We start from the raw sequence: 22,958 nt of genomic DNA on the forward strand, positions 1-22,958 counted from the left end.
CTGCTGCTCAAAAAAATGACAGCAAAGGAAAGGCAAGTGTGTTTTTAAGAAACAGGATACACAACGGCATGCGTACACGTGTAGATCACTTGGGCACCACGAGAAAAATAAAACACACCTTAAACCGGCCAGGCACTGGGATCCTAGCGCCTGCGGAGGAAGGCTCGCAGCTCCGCCCCCGGAAACGAGGGACAGCCGAGCGTGGGCTGCCCCCTGAGGGGCCCCGGGAGACCTGGGGCGTCCATAGGACAGGACTTTGCTCTCCACGGCAGCTTTTCCTCTTACTCAGCAAACACTGCCTCCGCTTTTTACAATGACTTTGATAAATTATGAAGGATCTAATGTGAGTAGTTACTCAGAAAAAGGGGAAATTCAAACACTCTTTTTTCCTCCAATTCTGAAAATTGTTCCGGAAATCATAAGCCACCTATTATACTAGAAGCCTCAACAGGTTATATAAACTGGACATTGATTTCTATAGATTTAAAACAGGACTCAACTTCCTCCAGAGATAAAGACAGGACAGCAGTAATCCGATGAGTATCACACACTTTTTCTTTGGAAAAGGCTCCAAAAGAGCTTTTACACTCTGCGTATTAAAGGAAAGCTTAGTTGCTGCTGGCCTCCTTCCCCGGTAAAAGAAGCTGACATTTCCCATGATCAATGACCAGTCAGTATCGACATCGACTGAAACCGCTGTTTCTCAAACGCAGTGTGGGCTTGGCAGGAAATGCTGCTCACCCCGGGATTAAATGGCCCTCCCTATCTAATCGACGCTCAGTCCTGTGACGTGGCACATGACGGAAGCCTTACCATTACCCAAATCAACGCCTAACTGTGGCGGGGTCACGGCCGCTGCGGGCACTGTTTGTGTTTGTGGTAAGTCACTGTTATCGCAGCCCTGCACTGGGAAGCCGCTCGCCGTTGTTGAAGTGTGTCCACGTATTCATTCCCCTCGATGCTCACGACGACTCCGAGAAGTCTGTGCGTGCGGAACCGTGGCCCCCGTTTTGCAGCCAGGAAAGCGGGGTTTTGTCATCGTAGGGCGGAGCCGGGACCTGAGGCGCTCACCTCACACGGCGCTGAGTGGGCAGCATTCCTGCCCTCGGCAGGAGAAAGACAGCAAATGCCCAGCGCGAGGAAGTGGGCCTTTCCCCTTGGAATCAGTGGAGACCAGATGGGAGACAAGGGTGAGGCCCTCCAGCAAGTTCACCTTTACTGCCATCTAGGGACGCGCTGAGGCACTGCACCGGAAAGGTCATTCTGGTCCGAATCCTGCCTGGGCAGATCAGTCCCCAGCACGGAGCGATGACACTGGGCAAAGCCGTGTCACGTGATGGATTTCACGAGTGACCGGACCAGAGTCGTCCTGTAACCACAACCCAGGCAAAAATCAAGCCTCGGGAATCTTCGTTTCGGAATGACGGGATCAGTGTCCGCGTGGCGTCAGATTCCTTCTACGCTCTGACGTCCGCAATGATGTCTGTCTGTGTTTCCTTTATCTCCGGTCTCCCCCGCCAGGCCGCGGGCTCCATCAGACCAGGATCTGGTGCATAGTGGCTGACGCCAGTAATTTAACGCTGAATTAATAGATGAATAAATGGCTACTTCTATCATTTTAAGGCCGGTGATGATTCTTAAATTTGTTAAAAATTAAATTTTAAAAAATGTATTTATTAATTTGAGAGAGGAAGCGGAGGCGCACAATGGTTTGTTGTTCCACTTATCTGTGCTTTCGCTGGCTGCTCCTGTATGGGCCTGGGCCAGAGATCTAACCTACACCTTTAGCATGTCGAGATGAGGCTCTATCCAACTGAGCGGCCGGCCAGGACCTAGTGCTTGATTTGTAAGGAAGACTTACCTGTCACTTAGGAGGACTGACCAACCACCAGGAGGGAGAGAAGACAGGGAGGGGCAGTGTTAAGTATGGATGGGAGATTAATACTATAATCTACATCCACAGAAAACACACACAGACCTGTTGCTTCGTAGCAGAGGCTACAGAGAGGGAGACGTCCCATCTCCTTGGCTGAGGGCATGCGCTAGGGAAGACTGAGAAACACTGTATAACTGCAGAAAAGCGGCCTTCATTTATAAAAGAGATTTAATGCGCTCAACAAACTTCCAAAATGAGTAACGAGTCTCTAAGCACCAAAGGGGACGTTTTGTGCAAAATAAATCTGAGTATTGGCTCAGTCAGAAAAGACGCCATTCTGGCAGGATAAAGGAAGCTGCAACAAAATAAAATTTAAAAGAATGAATAGAATTAAACAAACTCTAAAAGGAGGCAAGGTTAATGGGTGGGGGTGGTGAGGACTTGGACAGCCGATTTTCTCCCCTTAACTCCACCAGGGCCGGTGGAGATCAGGAAAAAATGCCCCAAATCGTTTTGCCTCTGATATTAGCTGTTAGGTCAAATGACCTTCTTAAGAGGATGGGTCTGGCCCCAGCCGGTTTGGCTCTGTGGTTAGAGCGACAGCCCTCGGACCGAAGAGTTGGAGTTCGATTCCGGTCAAGGGCACGTACCTGGGTTGCAGTTTGTCCCTGGCCCTGGTCAGGGTCATGTGTGGGAGGCAACCAGTCAATGTGCCCCTCTCACATCGATGTCTTTCTTCCTCCCACTCTTATCTAAAGATAAATGGGAAAAATATCCTCAGGTGAATTGTGCTGCCCTGGCTGGTCTGGCTCAGTGATTAGAGCATCGGCCCGTGGACCAATGAGTCGTGGGTTCGATTCCGGTCAAGGGCACGTACCTCGGTTGCGGTTTGTCCCTGGCCCTGGTGGGGTCGTGTGGTTGGCAGCCAGTGTACGTGGCCCTATCACATTGATTTTCTCTGTGTCTCTCTCTCCCTCCCTCCCTCCCACTCTATTTGATAACAAGTAGAAAAATATCCTCGAGTGAGGCAAAAAAAAAGATAAAGGAAAACAAAGTACCTTCAGGTGAGGATTAAAAAACAAAGTACGGGTCTGGTCTTCCAAAGCTGCTGTAAGTAACTCTGAGGTTGGAAATCGGTCGAAGGCCTTCCCAGCGGAGACAGAGTGACCTCAGCTCTCCCCATGGGCTCTCGGCCTGTCACTCCGTGGGGACCTTCTGCGGCGCCTTCACCTCCAGTGGTCGCCACGGAGCCGCCCTGCACTGTGCTGCCACGTGCACAGCTCGGCGAGCCCTCTACTGGGCGCGGCCCTTGGAAGTGGCCTGGCACTGGCCCAGCTCAGGAGGTTCAGGTACCTGAGCTTCCCACAAGCCCCGTGCTCACGTGGCAGCCCACGGGGCAGCTGCAGGCCGACACCCCCGCTCTGCGCTCCCGCTTAGACTCTGAAAAGCCTGCAGCCCGAATGGTATTTCCTCTGCCCACAAACGGTCCCCTTATGGGAAAACAGTACATCCTTAGACCACAAAGGCAGTTTGAGCAAAACCTCCCCAGGCAGGGCTCCACCTTTAACAACAAGGAAATCAATGCACTTAAGTTTGGGAAACATCCTGAAAAATCATCCACCTATACCTACACATAGATATTTTTACAAAGTCCATTCCTAAAATTGCAATCCACATGCTTTTCAAATTTCCGAGATTCTCTCGAGCTATCACTTCCCGAGTGCGGTGGGCCTGGCCTACCACAGGGGTTTCGCACACGTTACCTGGAACTCACCTTAGGTCCCTCCGCTCTCGGGACCACCGACTGTCAGAGTAAAGCCCGAGGCCCCGAGTGCAGGACCTGGCCAGTAACGGCCAGGGAGTTCGCCGGGCTCTCGGCCTCGACAGCCTGTCTCCGGAGTCTCTGCCTTGACCGGAGCATCAGACACAACCGAGCTCCCTCCACCTGCTCCTCCTCTTCGGCAAAGTTCAGCTCAAATGCCACCTCAGGGAAGCGTCCTCCGAGCCACCCCTTTGCCGGAGACACTGCTTTGATCTCTGAACTTCCCCAGGACTAACGTCACTGAATTCTCTACCTGCACAGAGCTACCTGCTCCTGTCTTTCCTGCCGTCCGTTCCCCTAGGGTAAGATCCGTATCGGCTTTCTCTCCGTACCTGGCACGTTCTCAGCGTGAGACATGTCCATGGGTAAGTCAGGAGGATTCTTTTCCACTGTCCTCATACCTCTGGTGGTTAGTAAAACAGAAAGCCGGGTCGAGTCTTCCATGTGGGGAGACCACATAAAAGTACATGTCTCTCAAAGGAAAACGACCCAGAAGATGGCTTAAAACATATCTTTACAGCCCAGCCAGTGTGGCTCAGTGGCTGAGCGCCGAAGCATGCACCAAGAGGTTGCCGGTTCGATTCCCGGTCAGGGCACATGCCCAGGTTGTGGGTCAGATCCCCAGTGGGGGCGTGCAGGAGGCAGCCAATCGATGTTCTCTCCCGTCAATGTTTCTCTCTCTCTCCTTCTCCCTTCCTCTCTAAAATCAGCTAAAAACAAAAACAAAACTTATCCTGACAATCTTTGGAAAAACCTTTCCGTATAACTTCAATTTTCTAACATGCCACCTCTGTGTTAATGACATAGGTTATATCTACACAACTGTGGACGATGCAAATGACAACCTTCCCACTTTCCATGGTTTTCACAGTACAGGGCTTAGAAGAGTGGAAAGTTTACGGTACTTTAAAAAGCAGACAGATACAATATGTTCATGTAGAGAGGACGTGTGTGTGGAAGGAAGAAGCCAAGAGGGGAACAGAGGCACAGTGGGGGGGGGGTGCCGGACACCTCGGAAGTCAGCACAGACCTGACCAGACGCCCGCCCGGCAGAGTGACGGCCCGAGCGCTACAGCGCTGCACACGGAGCAGTCTCCCCCGGACTGATGACGAAGGGGAAAGTACCGATGTGGGACTCGGTCTGTTCCCCAACAATCACCACACGTTCCTGAATTCCAGAGGCACGCCAGGGTTCCCTCCGCTCCTCGGGCACGCTCTGCGGGGTCACTGCGGAGGGCAGAGGTCCCGGCCCAGTCTTGGCCAGCAAGGTGGCCGGTGCAAGGTGCCAGGTACTGCCATGGGATAAAAAGGACTGGGCGGGACAGAAAAATAAGCCAAAAAAAAAAAAAATCTAACAAGAATAAAAGGCAACAGGCCGGGGGAAACTTTAAAATCAAGCCACTCAAAGGGCTGTCTCCCATGAGATCAAGAACCCTGGAAACTGCAGGTCAGCACATGGATGGTGTAGCCGCTACTCATGTTTCTAAAAGCTTGGAAAGTTCACTCTTTCCAGTAGGTTCAATCAGCTTCTCGGGGTTGGGTGTATCACTCGCTGACTGACAGCCATCCTCGGAGCCGACGGCAGGCTGGTTCAGGGCTCAGAGCACCGGCTGACTCAGTGGGCGTGGGCGGCTCCCCTGGACCCCACGGGGCACCACCGCAGGCGGAGTGCTTCCTGCCCTCCTCACGCACCTCCACACCTGTCTCAGCGCAGGTGCAGTTCGCCCCATCTCTGCGGAAAGGTATGGACTCGTTCAATGGGAGGAACCGGCAGTTCCAGAGCGTAGAACGATTTAGAAACAGTTAAACTCTGAACAAGTACTGTCCGTTTTCAAGGGCCTGTCCGTGGGACGTGTCTCCTGCTGCCCACCACCCTAACAGGAGCTCTCGCAGTAGCTCAGGGATCTGCGTTTCACGAAATCTTTCTCCACGGCCTGTTTCCCTGGCTTCCGATGACAACTCCACCAGGAGAGCAAGACAGAGATGGACCATCTTCCCCAACATGCAAAAGAAGAAACTAGAAGGTCTGGCTTGACACGGCCTAGGCCCATTTTAATTTTCTGTCCTCTTTCAGCCACTGAGTGACCTGTGGTTCCTTAGCCTTCCAGGGCTCAGTTCCCCTCACTGGACGACGGGCTGGGGGTCGGGCTGGTCTTCCAGCATCCTTCTCACACATCCTGCTCCGTGACCTGATTTTAGTTCACAGAGGAGAACCAAGCCAAGGCGGGCAGGCCCGAGGACTTCGAGCCGTAGGAGCGTGGACGGGGCAGGGGGCTGCTGCAGCAGCGAGGCCTCTGCACGCTCGGAGGGGCCTCCCTGCGTGGGGGCGCGGCAGCCGCTGTTGCCCTCGGAGGCTCCTGGATGCTGGGCTCTGGCTCCGAGCTGCTGAGCCCCGCTGCTCACAGCTCCGCCCAAGCACAGGCTCGAAGGCAGTTCAAGTCTAACTTCCTTGCGTTTCGATGAGGCAGCTGGAGTTTCCCGAAAAGACTACTGAGCGGGATTCAGAGTGCTTCTGCTGCTCCCCCAGTCCTTCTCTGATTAGCGGGGACTTGAACAGGAGTGTCTGTTCCCCTCCCCAGCAGCCCCGCCCCTCAGACCCCTACCCGCAGAGCCGTCACAGTGACCTCCATGCAGAGGCCTCCGCTGTGCCCCCGCGGAGACAGACAAGCCCAGTGGCGGAGACATGACACCCTCCTTCTCGTGCAAATGCGTCCATCAGTTCCACAGAATGAAATGGAAGAAATGTTCTGGGCTACAAAACAGAGGGGAGTTCTCTCTGCACAGAGCATCAGCTGATCTCCAACAACGTCTTCTAAGTGCCCCATTCGAAACGTTACCGCTGTCCAAAGTCACGGGCACGTGAGCCCAGCTACGGCAGGACATGCCTCCTATTTCAAGTCCCTTAGAAACGTCACCAGAAGGCTGTGCCCCTGTGTCTCACCAGCACAGGCCAACCCCTGACCGGTGGCCTCTATACGCGGTCTAGGACACCCGGATTTTAGCAGGGAGACTTCTTTCCAATTAAGTACATGGCGGGGGGCAGCCATCCTTAGCCGACCACAGTCACGATGGCCAAGTCCTGAGGACTTGTCTCGGCAGCTGGTTCATTAAATAAATTTGGTCTTTGTCTCCTGGGCCTTTGGTCAAGAGCTAGTTGGAATCCATTCCAGGCAGGAGAGAGAAGCTTGGCATTGAGTCAGAGAGTTTATTTTGTGGGTTTCTGTGTCCCCTCGAGATAAAATTACAGGGGGGGGCTGAGGGATCCTCTCGGCCCAGGACTGGGTGTCCCTGTCCCCCACAGACCTTCCAGATTCTCAGGGACCTGGGCTCTCTGAGCAGGGAGAGGCCCTGCCAGTCGGGCTAGGTCACCACTGTGACACCGGCGGCCGGAATTAGGGGAGATGAACCCCTTCACATAGTTTCTTCCACCATTCTATCTGGCCCGGAGGTTTCCCACGGCCGGTCCTCTTTCAGGCTGGAAGGGGAAGCTGCGCTCTCGCCTGGCTGCCCCGGCGGGAGTATCACTGTCCCGGTGAGCAGCACCCAGCGCTCCCCCAGGGCACAGCTAAAACCTGACCCAGCGCGGGCGGCTTACAAAGGACCTGCACGCCCTTTCCAGAGACGTGCTGTCCTGTGGACAGTAAGAACGCCCTGGAGGGGTCAACTCCTGCTCCGCGTGCTGCCCACTGTCACGGTCCCTGGCTACCTTAGATGAGAACTGTTCAAGCCAAAGCCTTAATGTAACTTTCCTCCGTTATTTTATGATCCACGGGGCCATTTGGGGTCTAAGAACACAGCTCCCATTCATAACGCTATCTCAATGGAGAATAAGCTCTGAAAAAACTCTGTTTTGAATAAAGCTCACATTTCCCAGAAAATAGCCCCAGTGTGACTCCCATAGGCCCGGCATTGTGTCGGGGAGGCGCTGGAACCTGAGTGGGCACAATGGGCACAGAGGGCAGCCCTGCGCTGGGATGCACTGGCTGAGAACCACCCCGAAGTGGCAGCTCGGGGGACCTCTCAGCTTCCCCCTGGCTGGGGGGACCCTTTGATGCTGGCACTGCTGAGCCCCGATCTGTCCCCGTCCTGGGAACACACTGACTTCCCGAGCAGGGCCGTCTCTGAGGACTGGACACGAGGAGCACTTTGCTGACAGAGAGCAGGGCGGGGGACCACCAGCCCCCAGCACTAGCCCCGTGGAGGCACCGGACATGCTGCCTGTCACCTCCTCTGAGAAAGATGCTGCCGTAGGTGCCGCAGGAGGGTGGGCTCAGGTCGCACAGGCCCTGGTTAGCATCCGCAACAGCTGAGGGCTTGAGGTCACTGACTCAGCATCTCTGAACCGCTGTCCCCTTGTTCGCACAAGGCAGCAACTGTAGCACCCACCTCATCGTGACCGGGACAGGAGAAGGGCTGGGCTTAGAGCCCCCGAGGCCCCATAACTCTAAATACCACGACTGCTATTAACATTGTCAGAAAAGAGGCGTGTTAGTGTAGAGAAAAGGCACTTTTCAAAGAACTGAAAACCCATCCTGTATTAAAGAGGAAAGAGCCCAGGTTTTGGACCCCAGCTGGACCTTGGACTGAATCTCAACTCTACCACTCACCAGCTACATGACCCTGGACAAGCCACTCTACCTCCTTAAGCCTCAGTTTCCGAATCTGTGAAATGGGCACAAAGCACATCCCAGACAGGATGCCGTGAGGCTCGCAGAGAGAATGCGTGCGGGGTGCCCACAACGCCGTCTCTCTTGCTGCTGGTGCTGGCATCCCGTTCCACCCTCTGCTACTCAGTGCACCTGCCCCTTCTACCCCGGGCGGGGGCTCCCGGCTTTCAGGACGCAGTCACGAGCCCCTTCTCCAGCCCGTACCTTTGCCGGCGTTCCTAGGAGGCAGTGGAGGCGCCTCCGAGGTGGGTGACGTGGGCGAGTCTGTGCTGGCGGAGGCGAAGGTCTGGCTGGTGAAGGCGCTGTAGGACAGCCGCTGCTTGTCCCGCGCAGTGCCGTGCCCCGGCAGCGACAGCTTGTCCTGGGGGGAGATGCTGGAGGAGTGGCAGAAGCTCTGCGGTCGCGGTGAGCGCTCCTTCTTGACAGGGCTCGGCTGGCAGGGGAGAGCAGAGGTTCAGGGGGCGAGATAATGACCAAGACCCCACGGCAGGGCGGCTGCGGCGGGAACCTGGGCTCCCTGAGGTCCCCACGACGACCCAGTACCAGGGAAGGACGCAGACGTTACACTTGGGGTTCCCATGTCCCCATTACCAGGGTCACTATGAGGAGGCACTGGTCAGTGATCAGAAGCATAAGGTCCAGTCAGATTTAACTTTTAATCACTGACCCCCCGGGTGCAGGGCACTTTCACTAACATCTGAACAGACGCCCGCCCACCTATACTGACTACACTCCACGTCCCTTTCTGTTCAACCTCCAGCTGACGTCCTCGACCCTCGCCTCTGCCCTCATCCTGCCCCTCTGAGGAAGCGGTGTCACCCACACCCGTGGCTTCGATGGACACTAGTGCCGTTGGCTTGACCGCAGGTGCATCTCCGACCTCTGGGACTCAAACCCTTTTCCACTGCCACGAGGGGCCCCGTGTTTGCCCCTCTGGTGGCAGCTGTAGCATCCACGCAACTTTCCAAGTGGGGAGCCTCATGTCAGGCAGAGCCCCCACCAGGGCGTGCATGGAGAGCTCAGAAGGATCCCTCGGACCCGCTCGCGGTGCAGGACCCACTGGCCCCCATGAAGCACTGGCCGCCTGAACAGCCCCGGTTCCTGCCCTCCGACTCCAGCCCGTTCTCCACATTACCACCAGAGCGGCAGGAAGCCTCGCTCTTCCGACAAGAAATCTGTTGGCTCCTCACTGCTACTGGTGATTAATATGAAAATTAATTGGCTTTATCCAAAGCCGAAAGGTCCAACGTGGCCCAGAATGCCCTTCCTGATCAGGGCTGCCTGGCCCTGCAGGACAGCCTGCTGCCTCTCTCCACCCGCCAACATGAAGGTTGCCTCACACACTGTGCTTCTGACCTTTCCCCAGACGTCCAGGCTCCAGCATGACCCCTGGGCCTTTGCACATGCTGTCCTCCCTTCCTGGAAGGACGCATTCCTCTTCACTCCCTTGCCTGGCAAGCTCCTCCCTACCCTTGGAGGCCCATCTCCAACTCCACTTCCTTGCTGAGGTCTCCACCATTTGCCGAGGCTGAGGCACCTGCTCTGTCCTCTGAGCACATCTTCCCACAACTCCTCTTATAGGGTTGTCCCCTGTATGATAGCTTATCTCTTCTTCAGGTGGCGAACGCCTCCAGGATATCTTCGTATGACCATCTCTGACCATTCTTTACTCCCGCCTGGCAGAGAGGACTCACTCAACACCCATCCAATGAAAGCGACATGAGCGAAACTCCAGAAGTTACTGAGAACTATCTAGGGAGTCAGACAGGAGGTTTAACCAGAGACCAGCTCTGACGCTTTGTTGCAAAATGTCGTGTGTGCTAGTTTTCTCTTCTGTAGCATGGGGGCATGCATGTGGGGGCACAGCACAGTGGGTGTTTGGTGAGGGCAACCTGATGGGACACGGGCGACGTGCCTATTGCTGCCTCGTCCATATGCAGGCGCTGGATAAATGACAACTTATTCTTTATTCCTCAGCTGTTTTGATGGCAAATTTTATGTATCAACTTGGCTAAGTCGCGGTACCCAGGTATTGGGCCAAATAGCAGCCTAGTTGCTGTGATGGTATTTTTCAGTGTGATTGACATTTAGGTTTGGGGTAAAGGGGATGACCCTCCAGCATGTGGGTGCCTCAGCCAACCAGTTGAAGGGCTTCAGAGACAAGACGGAGGTCCACTGAGAAGGACTTTGGACTCCAGCCTGCTGGGATTCCAGCCCGCCCCATAAATTCTGGAGTTGTCAGCCCTCATGAGTGTGTGTGCTAATCCCTTAAAATAAATTCCATGCTTTTTCTCTATGGATACACAGCCTATTGGTTCTGTTTCTCCGGAGATCCCTGACTGATACAGCTGTTACGTGATACCCAACCAGGAGCAAAGTCTGAGCCAAGAAAAGGGCCCTGGTACATCAGGCCAAAAGGCCGAAACAACCTCACAGAGAATGAGTCTTGTCTACAAAGCGCAGAAAAGCCAGGAGACGCACTCAGAAATTCAGAGGCGTCATTCACACTCACTTTGTCGTCCAGATCATCATCGCTCTCGTCCATCTCCTCCTGCCGAAGGTTCCATTCGTATTCTACGTGGACGTGTGGGTTGAACTTCCCCGACTTAGCCTGGGAAAGCTGAAAGCGACAGCGGGCGTCCGTTGTAACTCAGACGCCGAACACTCCTACCTGACAGAAACACTGAGCAGACCCCAGCCGGTTCCCGGTTCCAAGCCAAGCGCCGGCGGCTGCGTTGCAAGCTGAGCTCGGCCGTGCAGGCTGGGCCGCCAGCAGACAGGCTCGAGACTCTGTCCGCTTGGTAACCCAACTTCTCCCCAACTGTAAAGCTTCCTAAATATTATTAAAAAGGGTCTCGAAACTACAAATCCTTGGCTGGAGGGCAAAAATCAGGGTTAGTGAAATGTGAGGGGGGTGGCCTTTGAGTTCAGACCGTTCCGGGTCAACCCGCGCCCACGCTTCTGTCCCAGACAGGGCGGGATGACCAGCACGCCTTCAAAGGCGCCCTGCAGGAAGGGAACTGCACCGCTGCGGGCCTGGAACTCGGCACTTTGCAGAAACTCAGGGGAATGCAATTTATCTTTCCCATCTGCACCGTTCCCATGGTCTAGAGAATCGTGTTCTGCTAAGGCCGGGAGCTGTGAGCACGGACCAGTGAGATCCAAACAGGTAGAGAGCACGGAGCATGGAGAGGGGAGAGGAGCGTGTCTAACATCTGGAAAACCGCTGCAGCCTGAACTTCGCGTGCCCAGGTTTTGGAACTGGCTGCCCAAGGAAGTCATCTTTACTGTCCAGCTGTGAGAGCCCAGCGGCCTCGCTCCACAAGCCCGTCTGGTAGAAGCACCTGTCAGCTGCCTCCCCGCTCCTCGTCACAGCTGCACTCAGACGGAGGGGAAGGCACATCCATCATTTTTTCAAACGCAGCCACAGAGCTGGCTGGAATTTTTTTAACCAATGTAAAAAAAAAAAAAAAAAAACATCTGCTGCTTTGAGCAGTTTCTGAGAATACATTTCAAGTCGTTGCTCTCTACTAGACACCCCACCTCCACGTTTGCTTACCAAATCTTCGCACTGGGTGGCTCTCAGTCTCTTGGCTATGTCCAGGGCAGTCTCTCCAGCCTGGTTCACTAAAATCGTGGGGGAAAACACACGGGCATGATTATCCAGGACAGACCTCAAAAAGGCAAGAACCCGTGATCAGAGGCCAGTGCAACGTGCAAATCTCAGCTGCGGCAGACACGCCCCGGCCGCACTCACCGACGTCCACGGTGGGCTTGCTCCGCAGCAGCAGCTTCAGACTCTCAGGCTTCCCGTACATGCTGCAGTAGTGCAGCGCCGTGTTCCCCAGGGCCGTCTGCTTGTCCAGGTTCCCACTGGAAATCACATCGGTAGGAAAAATGACTCTCCAGCTCAACACTGCAGAGCGACCACTTACTTCTATGCTAGCAGCTGAGTCAATTTCAGACTTGTTTGTTACGAAGTTTTGATGTTTCTAACATGACACCCAAATGTATAAGCAACTTCTGACAATAACAGTCGGCATTTATTGAGTGCAGACTACGAGCCAGACACTGTCTCTTAACTTTCCATGACTTAGCTCATTTCATCTCACAACCACCTGATGGTTGTAAAACTTGTATTTTACAGATGAAAACACTCAGAGAGAGAGAACGAAGGGCTCGCGTTCAAGATGATCAAGACACGGACGATGGAGCAGGGCTGTAAGCACAGGCAACGCGTGTCTGGAGCCAGTGCTCTGAATGCTGCCCCCAAGGGGCTCGGGCATTCCTGCCACTTGGCTTGCGTCAGATGTGGGTTCGAGCGCCCTAAGGTCTCGCCCACTCTCCTTTAGATGCGCTCCAGTTCCTCGTCATACGCTGTGGCTTACAGAGCTACCCCAGAGAATCCAGCAAGTCCAAACCGCCTGTGTTGAGTATCATGCTCCTGTAAGTACGTCCCAAGCTTGAATTAGCTCCGGAGTCAGCCACATACACTACTGCCTGACTGTGAACTTGGTGTGGACCTGCCCTGTTAAACCTTCTCTTTTTAACCACCACTGTGCAGCACGTTTAGACCTAGAGGCAGGATTTTACATTTACCTAGGCCAGGAGTTGGGGAACCATAGCTCTATCAGGCCCTTCATTTGTTTTTATAAATAAAGTTTTATTGGAACGTGGCCACGCCCACTCATCTGCATACCGCTGCGGGCTGCTTTCATACCCCAATGGCAGAGTTGACCAGCTGCGACAGAGACCTCACGGCCTGCACAGCCTAAAACAGTATCTGGCTCTTTACAGAAAACGCTTGCTGATCCCGGACCTAGGCCACTGACTGGACTGGTCTGTTAACTCACGAGGCGCATTCAGAGCAAATAAGAACCGTACCAGTTTTGAACAAGGAAGTCGACCAAATGGAGAGACGTCTGATCTGCAGTTCGGACTGCAAGATGAAGGGCTGTCTCCCCGAGCTCCTAGAAAGGGCAGGACAAGTATAAACAGGGAGATCACATGTCCTGCTCTGTCTCCAGCAGTTTCCTTTACATCAGTTACTCCAAAGTAATTACTGATAGCACCCCCGTTCACTCTCAAACTGTCCTGAGTTAGCCAGGGCCCCTCAAAGGACCAGACCCGTTATAATAACCCGAGTCATCCCGGAAACGGGTCCTGTGGTTTCAGGGAGCCTCACCTGTCCCGGCTCCAGCAGCGGCTCCATGAGCTCTACGCCCTCCGCATAGACTTGAATTAGTGCAAGTAAGTCCTTTGACCTGATGGCCTCGAGCAATTCGTTCAGTTTAGCTGATGAAGAGGAACAGGTCTTCCTTGAAAACCTGTGATCCACATACTTTGCCGTAATATATTCTTTTCGTGCCGTCCTAAATACAGCAAAACAAGGAGGGTCTTTATTTTCCCAGAGCCAAGAAAGGTTTGTATTTTTGCAGATCGACAGTTCTCTCGGAGAAGAGTTATTTTAATTAAGACACTTCTTTTCAACATTCAAACACACCAGGTTTCAGACCGAGTTATTCCAACAGAGACAGAATGAATGCCTGGGACATACTGACGAGAACGTGCAGGCAACGTCCAGTTACGTTAACGGGCACGCAGACCCCAGCTGCCTGCTTTTCTACCTTGTGCAGCAGCACGAGAAGCCTGCTCTTTGCTACTTCTTCAAACTCAGACCACTTCAGCAGATGAAGCAAAGGAAAACCCGAGGAAGTTAATGCAATGCTAAAAGACCAACGAAAAGTTTTCAGAGCGTCACGGAAAAGAGTTTAGTCATCTGACATAACTCTGCACTTTATTTATTTATTTTACTTATTTTTGTTACAGATGTTTCTCCTTTTTCCCCCATTGACACCCTCCTCCCCCTTCCTCCCTGCCCTGTCCCCAGCTTTGCTGTCCATGTCCATTGGTTATGCACACATGCATATAAGTTCTGTGGTTTATCCCCCCTCCCTTCTGGCGATTGTCAGTCTGTACCCCACTTCCATGTCTCTGGGACTACCCTGTTCCTCAGACTGTTATGTTCATTATATTTCACAAGTAAGTGAGATCATATGATACTTGTCTTTCTCTGCTTGGCTTGTTTCGTTTAGGATAATAGTTTCCAGGTCCTTTCATGTCGTCTCAAAGGATAAGAGATTTTTCTTTCTTTTTTTTGTTTTTAATTAATTAATTTATTTTTGTTACAGATGTTTCTCTTTTTTCCCCCCACTGATTCCCTCCCCCCTCCCTGCCCTGTCCCCAGCTTTGTTGTCCATTGTTCATCCACACATGTATATAAGTTCTGTGGTTTATCTCTCCCCCACCAACCCCTCTTCTGGGGATTGTCAGTCTGTACCCCACTTGCACGTCTCTGGGACTACCCCATTCCTCAGACTGTTATGTTCATTATATTCCACAAATAAGTGAGATCGTATAATACTTGTCTTTCTCTGTTTGGCCTGTTTCGCTTAGGATAATACTTTCCAGGTCCTTCCATGCTGTCTCAAAGGATAAGAGATCTTTCTTACAGCTGCATAATGTTCCATTGTGTATATGTACTACAGCTTTTTTATCCGTCCTCTGATGAACATTTGGGTTGTTTCCAAATCTTAGCTATTGTAAATAGTGCTGCTATGAACATAGGGGTACATATAGTCTTTCTGATTGGTGTTTCAGGTTTCTTAGGGTATATTCCTAGGAGTGGGATCACTGGGTCAAATGGCAATTCAATTTTTAATTTTTAACTCTGCCTTTTAAAAGGTAAGGAAACTGAGACCCAGACAGGCTGTCCTTAAAGCCTTCATTTTCTATAACTTGTGCTCATTAGCGTACAAGAGACACCGAAGTCTCTGTGCCAGATCAACACTTGAACACCGTTGTGAAGCCAGATGCCCCTAGATTAGGTCAGTATTAAACAATTTTAAGTGCCAGTTCAATGTAAACATTTTTTTTTTTTTTATCCTCACCCGAGGACATTTTTCCATTTTTTGTACAGATAGAGTGGGAGGGAGAGAGAGGAAGAGAGAGAGAGAGTGAGAGAAACATCGACGTGAAGGGACACAACGAGTGGCTGCCACCCGCATGACCAACCAGGGCCGGGGACAAACTGCAACCGAAGTACGTGCTCTTAGCGGGAACTGAACCCGGGTCTCTCCGGACCGCAGGCCGACGCTCTAACCGCTGAGCCAAACCGGCCAGGGCCAATGTACACATTTTTGAAGATTCACATGACTCAAAAATAAAACTGACTTGCAAAGTATTTATGGAGCCCTGGCCAGTGTGGCTCAGCTCGCTGAGCGTCACCCCATTGCAGAGGCTGCTTGTTCGATTCCTGGACGGGCACGGGCCTGGGCTGCGGGCTTGAATCTTGGTAGGAGGTGCGTAGGAGGCAGCTGATGGATGTTTCCATCATCATCGATGTTACTCTCTCTCCTTTCCTCTCTAAAATCAATAAAAATAATATATATATATATATTTTTTTCATTCCTCATCTGAGGACATTTTTGCATCCATCCTCAGACAGAGCAGGAGGAAGAGAGAGAAACATGGATGTGAGAGAGACACATCGAGTGGTTGCCAACCACATGACCCCAACCGGGGTCAGGGACAAACTGCAACCAAAGTACATGCCCTTAGTGGGAACCGAACCCAGGACTCTCTGGTTCACAGGCCAATGCTCTAAACTGGTCAGGGCTAAAACCATATTTTTAAAAAAATGTTTTTATTGAGGGGTCTCACACTTACACCTACCCCAGTTTAAGCACTTAAATTTACTGTGTATTTCCTGTGTTTTCTTCAAGCAAACACAATTTCAAATACATGTATGTTTATGTGTTTGTCACTGACCAAATCTATTTGGTGTCTGAGTCTAGAGAGTAAACAGTGAGAGTTCAAAAGTGAGGGATTCATCAGCAAATATACACAAGAGTCAATTCCTGACTTTGTTTTTTTGTTTGTTTTTTTTAATCCTCACCGAGGATATTTTTCTATTTATCTTCAGGTAGAAAGAGAGAGAGAGTAAGGGAGAGAGAGAAACATCGACGTGAGACAGACACGTCGACTGGTTGCCTCCCGCACGCCCCCTACTGGGTATCGAGCCAGCAACCCCAGGCACGTGCCCTCACTAGAAATGGAACGACCTGGCAACCTTTCGGTGCAGGGGATGCTACCCAACCCACTGAGCCACATCGCCAGGGCCGAAGGCAGCATGTTCTGTACAGCCCTGAGCCTTGCTTTCTTACGTTAGCCGTAACCCTGGAGAGCACCCCAAACCAGGACATAAGCAGCGGCCTTCTTCTCATATGCAGTTGTGTAGCTAGACCATAAACTATTTCATCAGCTGCCTACAGACGAACACTTGCTCTTTCATGAAGCAGGAATAAACTTCCAGAAGTGGACCTATGATTCCAAGGCAAGTACACCCCCAGCAGTGACGACCATGGCGAGTTTGGTCCTCAGGCAGCGTGCCGCCTGCACTCCGCCAGCCACACGGGCGGACTCTAGAACGCCTGCTTCCCCACAGCCTGGCCGCCGGGCTGCTGAGCGTCTGGGCCTCGGCCAGGTGACGGGCATCGCCCACAGCTCCGTGGGTCTCTCATCCACCACAACCTGCCGTGATTGGGAGGGAGTCTGTCCTTGTGAAGATTTGTCCTCCGGAGTCACTGTGACTCCCTGGGGAAGGTGATGCTGACACTCACCTGTGCATTCCAGAAACACGTGTCCAAAGACGCTTCTTCGCTCTTTTTCCTTATAATGGGGTTTCCTCTGGGGGAGGGGGATGATATAACCACTAAGAAGTTTTGGGGGAGGGTTGAAATAATGACAGATGGTAAAGAATTCAGTATGTCAGAAGTACTTACATATCACTTGCCGGGGTGGGTTTTGGTGACGGGCTCGGTAAATTTGCCTCCATGATATCGTTAAAACTACTGTTCCCGACATTCTTGGCCAGCTGCAATGTAAACAGACGCAGCGTGGCAAATTTGTTACTACTGGTTTAAACGTTTCCTATTATTTGATCTTGAGATTTCTGAATAGTCACTTGACTCAGAATACAAACCAGCTCTCCAGGGTCAACAACTATCTGCTGAGCACTTACGATGTGCCAGGCTTGAGTACTGGGAACACGGAGATGGGAACCCCGTTCCCTCCTGGAGGAGCTAACGGACTGCAGGACCATGATAAGAAAACTAATCATTTTTACAAAAACAGTGCGATACACGCTAGAACACAAAAGAATGTGGACACACACACACACACAATCCGGATGTGGACGCACACACACACAATCCGGATGTGGACACACACACACAATCTGGATGTGGACACACACACACAATCTGGATGTGGACACACACACACACACACACACACACGCCCACATATGAACCCAAGGCAAATGCTTAATGAGCGACAGTAGCTTTCAGCTGCCTACTTTTAGATTGAGCAAATTTACTCTCATTGGACAGATGAAAAACTAGGATTCCTTTATATTTGGGGCACAGGCAAATAATGAAGAGGCCCCAGTAAGCATTCTGCTTCTGGGTTCAAGACCCTTCCAAAAATCTGTATCTTGAAGGTCCTTTGGTCATTCGGGTAATTTTGGGATCAACGTGAAGTTTAAGAAATAGTCATGCCATCAGGTCTCGGGGCAGATCTTTAGTGTGTCACACGACAAGTGTTTCGGACTGGGACTTTCCCCATCTCTAGCTGTCAAACTGGGCTTCACTGATCAAGGGGTGACGCTATCTCCATGCTAAAGAAGGACGTTTCAGGGATTACTCTGAGCCTTCTCTCTACAATCCTGAAGTGACGAGGGAGCCCAGGGTCAGTATGCTTTCTGAACGTGTCCTAAATCAAAGGGCTCCTCCAGTGTAAGGCCGGCCGTCACGGCTCCATGATGCCCAGACGACAGCGGCTTGGCTGGTGATTGGCTCCCCTGACTTTGGGGTACTTCCCCCCGACAAGGTTAGTGATGAGCTGGGCTTTCAGATCGGTGGAGCTCCAGCCTCGCTCGGGTGTGCTCACAGCCCACCAGTCTAAGGCAGAGTCTGTTTCACTCCACCACGCTCGCTGTGGCAGAAAGACTCTCCCACTGGTACACAATGCTGACTGTTTCCGTTTCCTGTGTGAAGAACTGGTGAATCATATATTTCCATAATTAGTTCCCCAAACTGGCTCTTTTCTTCTGGGGTGGGCTTTTTCGAAGCTGCTTTTTTCCTTCAGAATCAGTTTTATTCGATTCACTAAAAAGCAGTAAAGGGAGGTAGGCTTGAATGCACATGTCTGCACCAGTTCAAATCACGCAAGACAGGGCTATAACCACAAGGCATCATGGGAGATGCCTGGGGGCCTTCTCCGCCTCTATTTGTGTGCTGTGGGGACAATTCCACCGGGACGTGAGCAGGGCTCCAAGTCTGGGTGAGCCAGGGCGGGGAGGGGAGACTGATGAGCACATCTGCGTGTGCACACCCTTCCATATTACACAGGTAAGCCCACACCGCCACACAGTTCCCCTCACGACCTAAAGAAGTCACGGGGTCAGGGGGGGTTGGTTTTGGGACAGCAGCTAATAGGCCACTCTCAGTTCACCTGTATGTTTAGAAACTTACGAACAGTAAAAATAGAGAAAAACTCTTTAGTCATTATTTTTAGTAACAAAAGCCCCCAGGTAAAGCAAACACGTGAGTTCAACGCCTACCTCCCTTTACTGCTTTTTAGTGAATCGAATAAAACTGATTCTGAAAGAAAAAAGCAGCTTCGAAAAAGCCCACCCCAGAAGAAAAGAGCCAGTTTGGGGAACTAATTATGGAAATATATGATTCACCAGTTCTTCACACAGGAAACGGAAACAGTCAGCATTACGTACCACAAAATTTACATTTAAATATGCAAATGAAACAAAATTCAGGGATCCGGATTCTTTGTAAGAAGCAGAAACAAAAACCTCAAAGTCACAACAATCAATATAGTCACAACAATAAACTCAAAGCTTTCTTCCAAAGTGCAGGCCACGACTTACCAGGAGTTCAGAAGTTCCTAGTTTGTCTAGTTCCAAAGACTGGATGCGAGAAATATGCACGCCCATTTCCCGGTGAATGCCGGAACATTCTATACAGGTCAAAATGCCCAAGTTGGTGGAAAGCCAGGTGGGTTCTGTGGAAAGGATTTTGAAGACAATGAACAAACAAGGTATCTAATTTTAGCGTGCCAACCACAGAGGAAGCTAAAACAATAGTAAAACTTTAAAGAATTATAGGGGGACGATTTCAATGGAAGAAATCAATGCTTGCAGCTCGGCCAAGGGGCTGTGATACACACTGATAGCTTGTTAGAGAACAAACAGTGTGATAAGACGCATTTTTAAAATGTTGCTTTCAATACTGAATTGAAAACAAAATTAGTTCTTCATTCCTGGGAAATGTGAGAAGGACTCTGCAAGGTCCCACGAGGCACCCGCAGGCCTTGAGAGGCGCCCTCAGCAAGCAGCAGCGTCCCTGGCAGTGCCGTGCAGGTCACCAGGGACAGGGCTCCATGCCATCTTTAACCTCCAGCGACGGCTCCGTGCAGCCACCGTCCGGGTCACCGCACGTCTGGTGAGAGCTGCAGACGCTGAACAGCACGCTTCTTCCAGAGCCCGGGCCGCTTCCGCCACCCCAGGCCCCAGAGCACTAGGCACAAACATTCCTGTCCCCCCGGCCTCCAGGGGTCTCTCTCTGGGGCGAGTTTCTCTCTCACTGGTTAATCCTGAGTATTCAGCACTCCTCTGCCGTTATCACGACTTCAATGGAAGAAATAAATGCTTGCAGCTCAGCCAAGGGACTGTGATACACACTGATAGCTTGTTAGAGAACAAACAGTGTGATAAGACGGGAGCCACAATCACACGTCATGGAAGGAGCAGGAAACGGGACACGTGTGTCTGAGGTGTCTACGGCGTGTCGCACAGGAAAAACTTATTGGATTACAATGCTTAAGGGCCATACGTTTGCATTATGTTCTGACCCGTTAGACGTGTGACCTTAGGACAGTCACCTAACTTCTGAGCCCCGCCCCCCCGTGTTCTCCTCTGAAAAATGGAGACAATATTAGGATGTTCCTCCAGAACTTGTGAGGATGCAGTAAGACAGCCTAAACAAGACAACTAGCACGCTCCTTACGAAGCACTTAGCAGCTGTGAGCTGCTGCCAATGTCTAGGGAGCACAGGTGCTATCTGGAGACGGAAGTTTGGGGGGTGACAGCTGACGGAGAGGTTGGGAGTTCCCAGCAGGCAGGAAGAACAGTACTGCGCCAGCCACCATACATACTATTGCACTGCACCTTCGTAAGAACGAGGTTTATCTCCCCATTGCTAGAACGAGACAACTGACGGTCAGAACGTAAAGGGATGCGGCGCGAGGTCATTCAGGCTGGGAGCGTCAGGCCGGTGGACCCATGCCCAGTGCTCTCTCCATACTGTCCACGGTGTCGTTGAACTGGACCTCACTAGGACAGGTGGCATCTCATGCAGGAGAGCAGGTGTGAGCTCTCCAGGTACAGCAAACAGCATGGGCCATTCACGCTGGGAACACGTGCTGGGTGTGTCCGTAAGGAAGTAAGGATCTTAAGTTACGAGCTCATTTATCTGCCACAGGAAGAGAAAAGACGTTTAACAAGCCAGCTCACTTTGGGGATAAGTACCTGCCGACCCACAGTCGCAGCAGACGTCGTTGCCAGGGAGCCGCTGGACGTCCTCGATGATGGCTTTGGTCAGGTCTTCCAGGCTGTTCTCCCCGGTGCTCTGCTCCCCACGGAAGGCCATGGTCAGGGCCTCTTCTTTGCTGTTGGTCAACACCGATATCCATCTGTTGTCGAAACAGGAGGAAGGAGACACTGTTTACTCCTGACACTGCAACACGTCCGTTTTCACCAGAAATAACCACTCCCTTGTCACAATGAAGTGAGAAGAAAAGGAGAGAAATTAGACCTGAAGGAAAGAGGGTGAAGGAATGGAAAGCAACATCGCAGGGATGGGCGAGGGGAGAGGAGCAGAGGAGAGAGGTCAAGGTCACTGTCCCTGAGGACGTGCACGAACATCTGGACAGAACACAGTGGGTGTCAGAAGGAAGAGGACTCAGCGAGGGACCAACCCAAGGCGAGGATAAGAAAGAACTGGTGAGAAAGGGCAGGAGGCCAAGTCAGCGAGGGCAGTGGGGATGGAAATAAACAGCATTTCATTAGCAGCCATGAAAATAGATGCGTATGAGCTCTGGCAGGGTAGCTCCGTTGCTTAGAGTATCATCCCCACACTCCAACGTTGAAGGTTCGATCCCCGGTCTGGGCACATACAAGAATCAACCAATGAGTACGTGAATAAATGGAACAACAAATCAATGTTTCTCGCTCTTTCTAAAATAAATAATAATTTAAAAAAAAGAAAATTTATGTTTATAAAAAAGGTATATTAACATGGAAACATGCTGGTATTTTAATATAAAATAAAAAGTGAAGGCTATTAAATTATGTACACAGTACGATCACAGTATGTATTGAAAAAAAAAACAAAAACAAACCACTGCCACCAACCTCTGCATAAAGTAATCTAAATGCCCAACAATAGGGGGCTAATTAATAAAGCATGAAATAACCACAAAGTGGAATAGTTATCCAGGTATTAAAATTTAAGTTTTTAACTAATTTTTGAATGATACTGGGGAAACGCTCATCATATAATGTTTTGTGAAACAAACAGGAAAAACTGTTATATGATATAACCCCAATTTGTTTTTTTAAATTCTCACCCAAGGAAATTTTTCCATTTATTTTCAGATAGAGTAGAAGGGAGGGAGAAAAGGGGAGGGGGAGAGGGAGAAAAGGGAAGAGAGAAAGGGAGAGGGAGGGGGGAGGGAAGAAGGGAGAGAGAGAGAGAAAGAGAAGAAACACTGACATGAGAGAAAGACATCCACTGGTGGCTTCCTGCACGCCCCGGCCAGGGCCAGGGACCAAACCGCAACCGAGGTACGTGCCCTTGACCAGAATTGAACCTGCGACTCCTCGGTCCACAGGCTGACGCTCCAACTTCTGAGCCAAACCAGCCAGGGCTAACCTCAAATTTAAATGTATGTATGGATTATGTGTTTTTGTTTGAGGAAAAGAAAAAAGGCTAGAAGGAAATGTGTAAAATAGTAGTATTGGTTGTCCTAGTGCTCATGTAGAAAATGGGTAGAGGGACGGCCTGCCTCCGTGACTCTCTGTAATCGCCCATCTACAGGGAGCTTGCGTTACTTTTATGCATAAAGAAAAAGAGCCCACTTTATTTTTTTTAAAGAAGGAAATGAAAGACATTTCCAAACCGCAGTCTGCACTTACCTACGCAGACCGGCGGTATCTGTTCTCAGCAGAGAATACGGATGCCCAGGACTAAGTCTCTGGTTTTTCTGGTGTCTTGTGGGATCACATGGACATGAAACAAAGGGCTATCTACAAAGGGTCTCGCATTGGTAATAGAGAAGGCAATGGGAATTACAGGACACACCAAATTATGTGGTGTACGTGACCTGCAGGTCCCACCTTTGACTCTAGGTGGCACTCACCTTCAGTTGTCCTGCGAAGCGTTTGCACAGCTTGGCT

The 22,958-nt window shown here is 51.3% G+C and overlaps 1 protein-coding gene across 9 annotated transcripts in view; it reads right to left on the reverse strand.

Annotated features, from left to right (window-relative positions):
• The window catches only part of ASAP1 (ArfGAP with SH3 domain, ankyrin repeat and PH domain 1), a 234,359-nt gene that overhangs the window by 12,425 nt on the left and 198,976 nt on the right, over positions 1–22,958 (reverse strand). For 5 of the 9 annotated variants that reach the window (XM_036263727.1, XM_036263732.1, XM_036263726.1 and 2 more), the window contains 9 exons: positions 21,015–21,193; positions 19,371–19,504; positions 17,209–17,300; positions 13,551–13,737; positions 13,250–13,335; positions 12,123–12,238; positions 11,925–11,992; positions 10,878–10,985; positions 8,570–8,798 (listed from right to left, as the gene is read on the reverse strand). In XM_036263727.1, the coding sequence (XP_036119620.1) occupies positions 8,570–8,798; positions 10,878–10,985; positions 11,925–11,992; positions 12,123–12,238; positions 13,250–13,335; positions 13,551–13,737; positions 17,209–17,300; positions 19,371–19,504; positions 21,015–21,193 (1,199 nt within the window). The remainder of the gene's footprint in view (positions 1–8,569; positions 8,799–10,877; positions 10,986–11,924; positions 11,993–12,122; positions 12,239–13,249; positions 13,336–13,550; positions 13,738–17,208; positions 17,301–19,370; positions 19,505–21,014; positions 21,194–22,958) is intronic. The other 4 variants (XM_036263734.1, XM_036263729.1, XM_036263733.1 and 1 more) reach the window with 1 other exon arrangement.

The sequence above is a fragment of the Molossus molossus genome, unplaced genomic scaffold, assembly GCF_014108415.1.
Source record: "Molossus molossus isolate mMolMol1 unplaced genomic scaffold, mMolMol1.p scaffold_m16_p_16, whole genome shotgun sequence".
In the NCBI taxonomy this organism is placed as follows: Eukaryota; Metazoa; Chordata; class Mammalia; order Chiroptera; family Molossidae; genus Molossus; species Molossus molossus.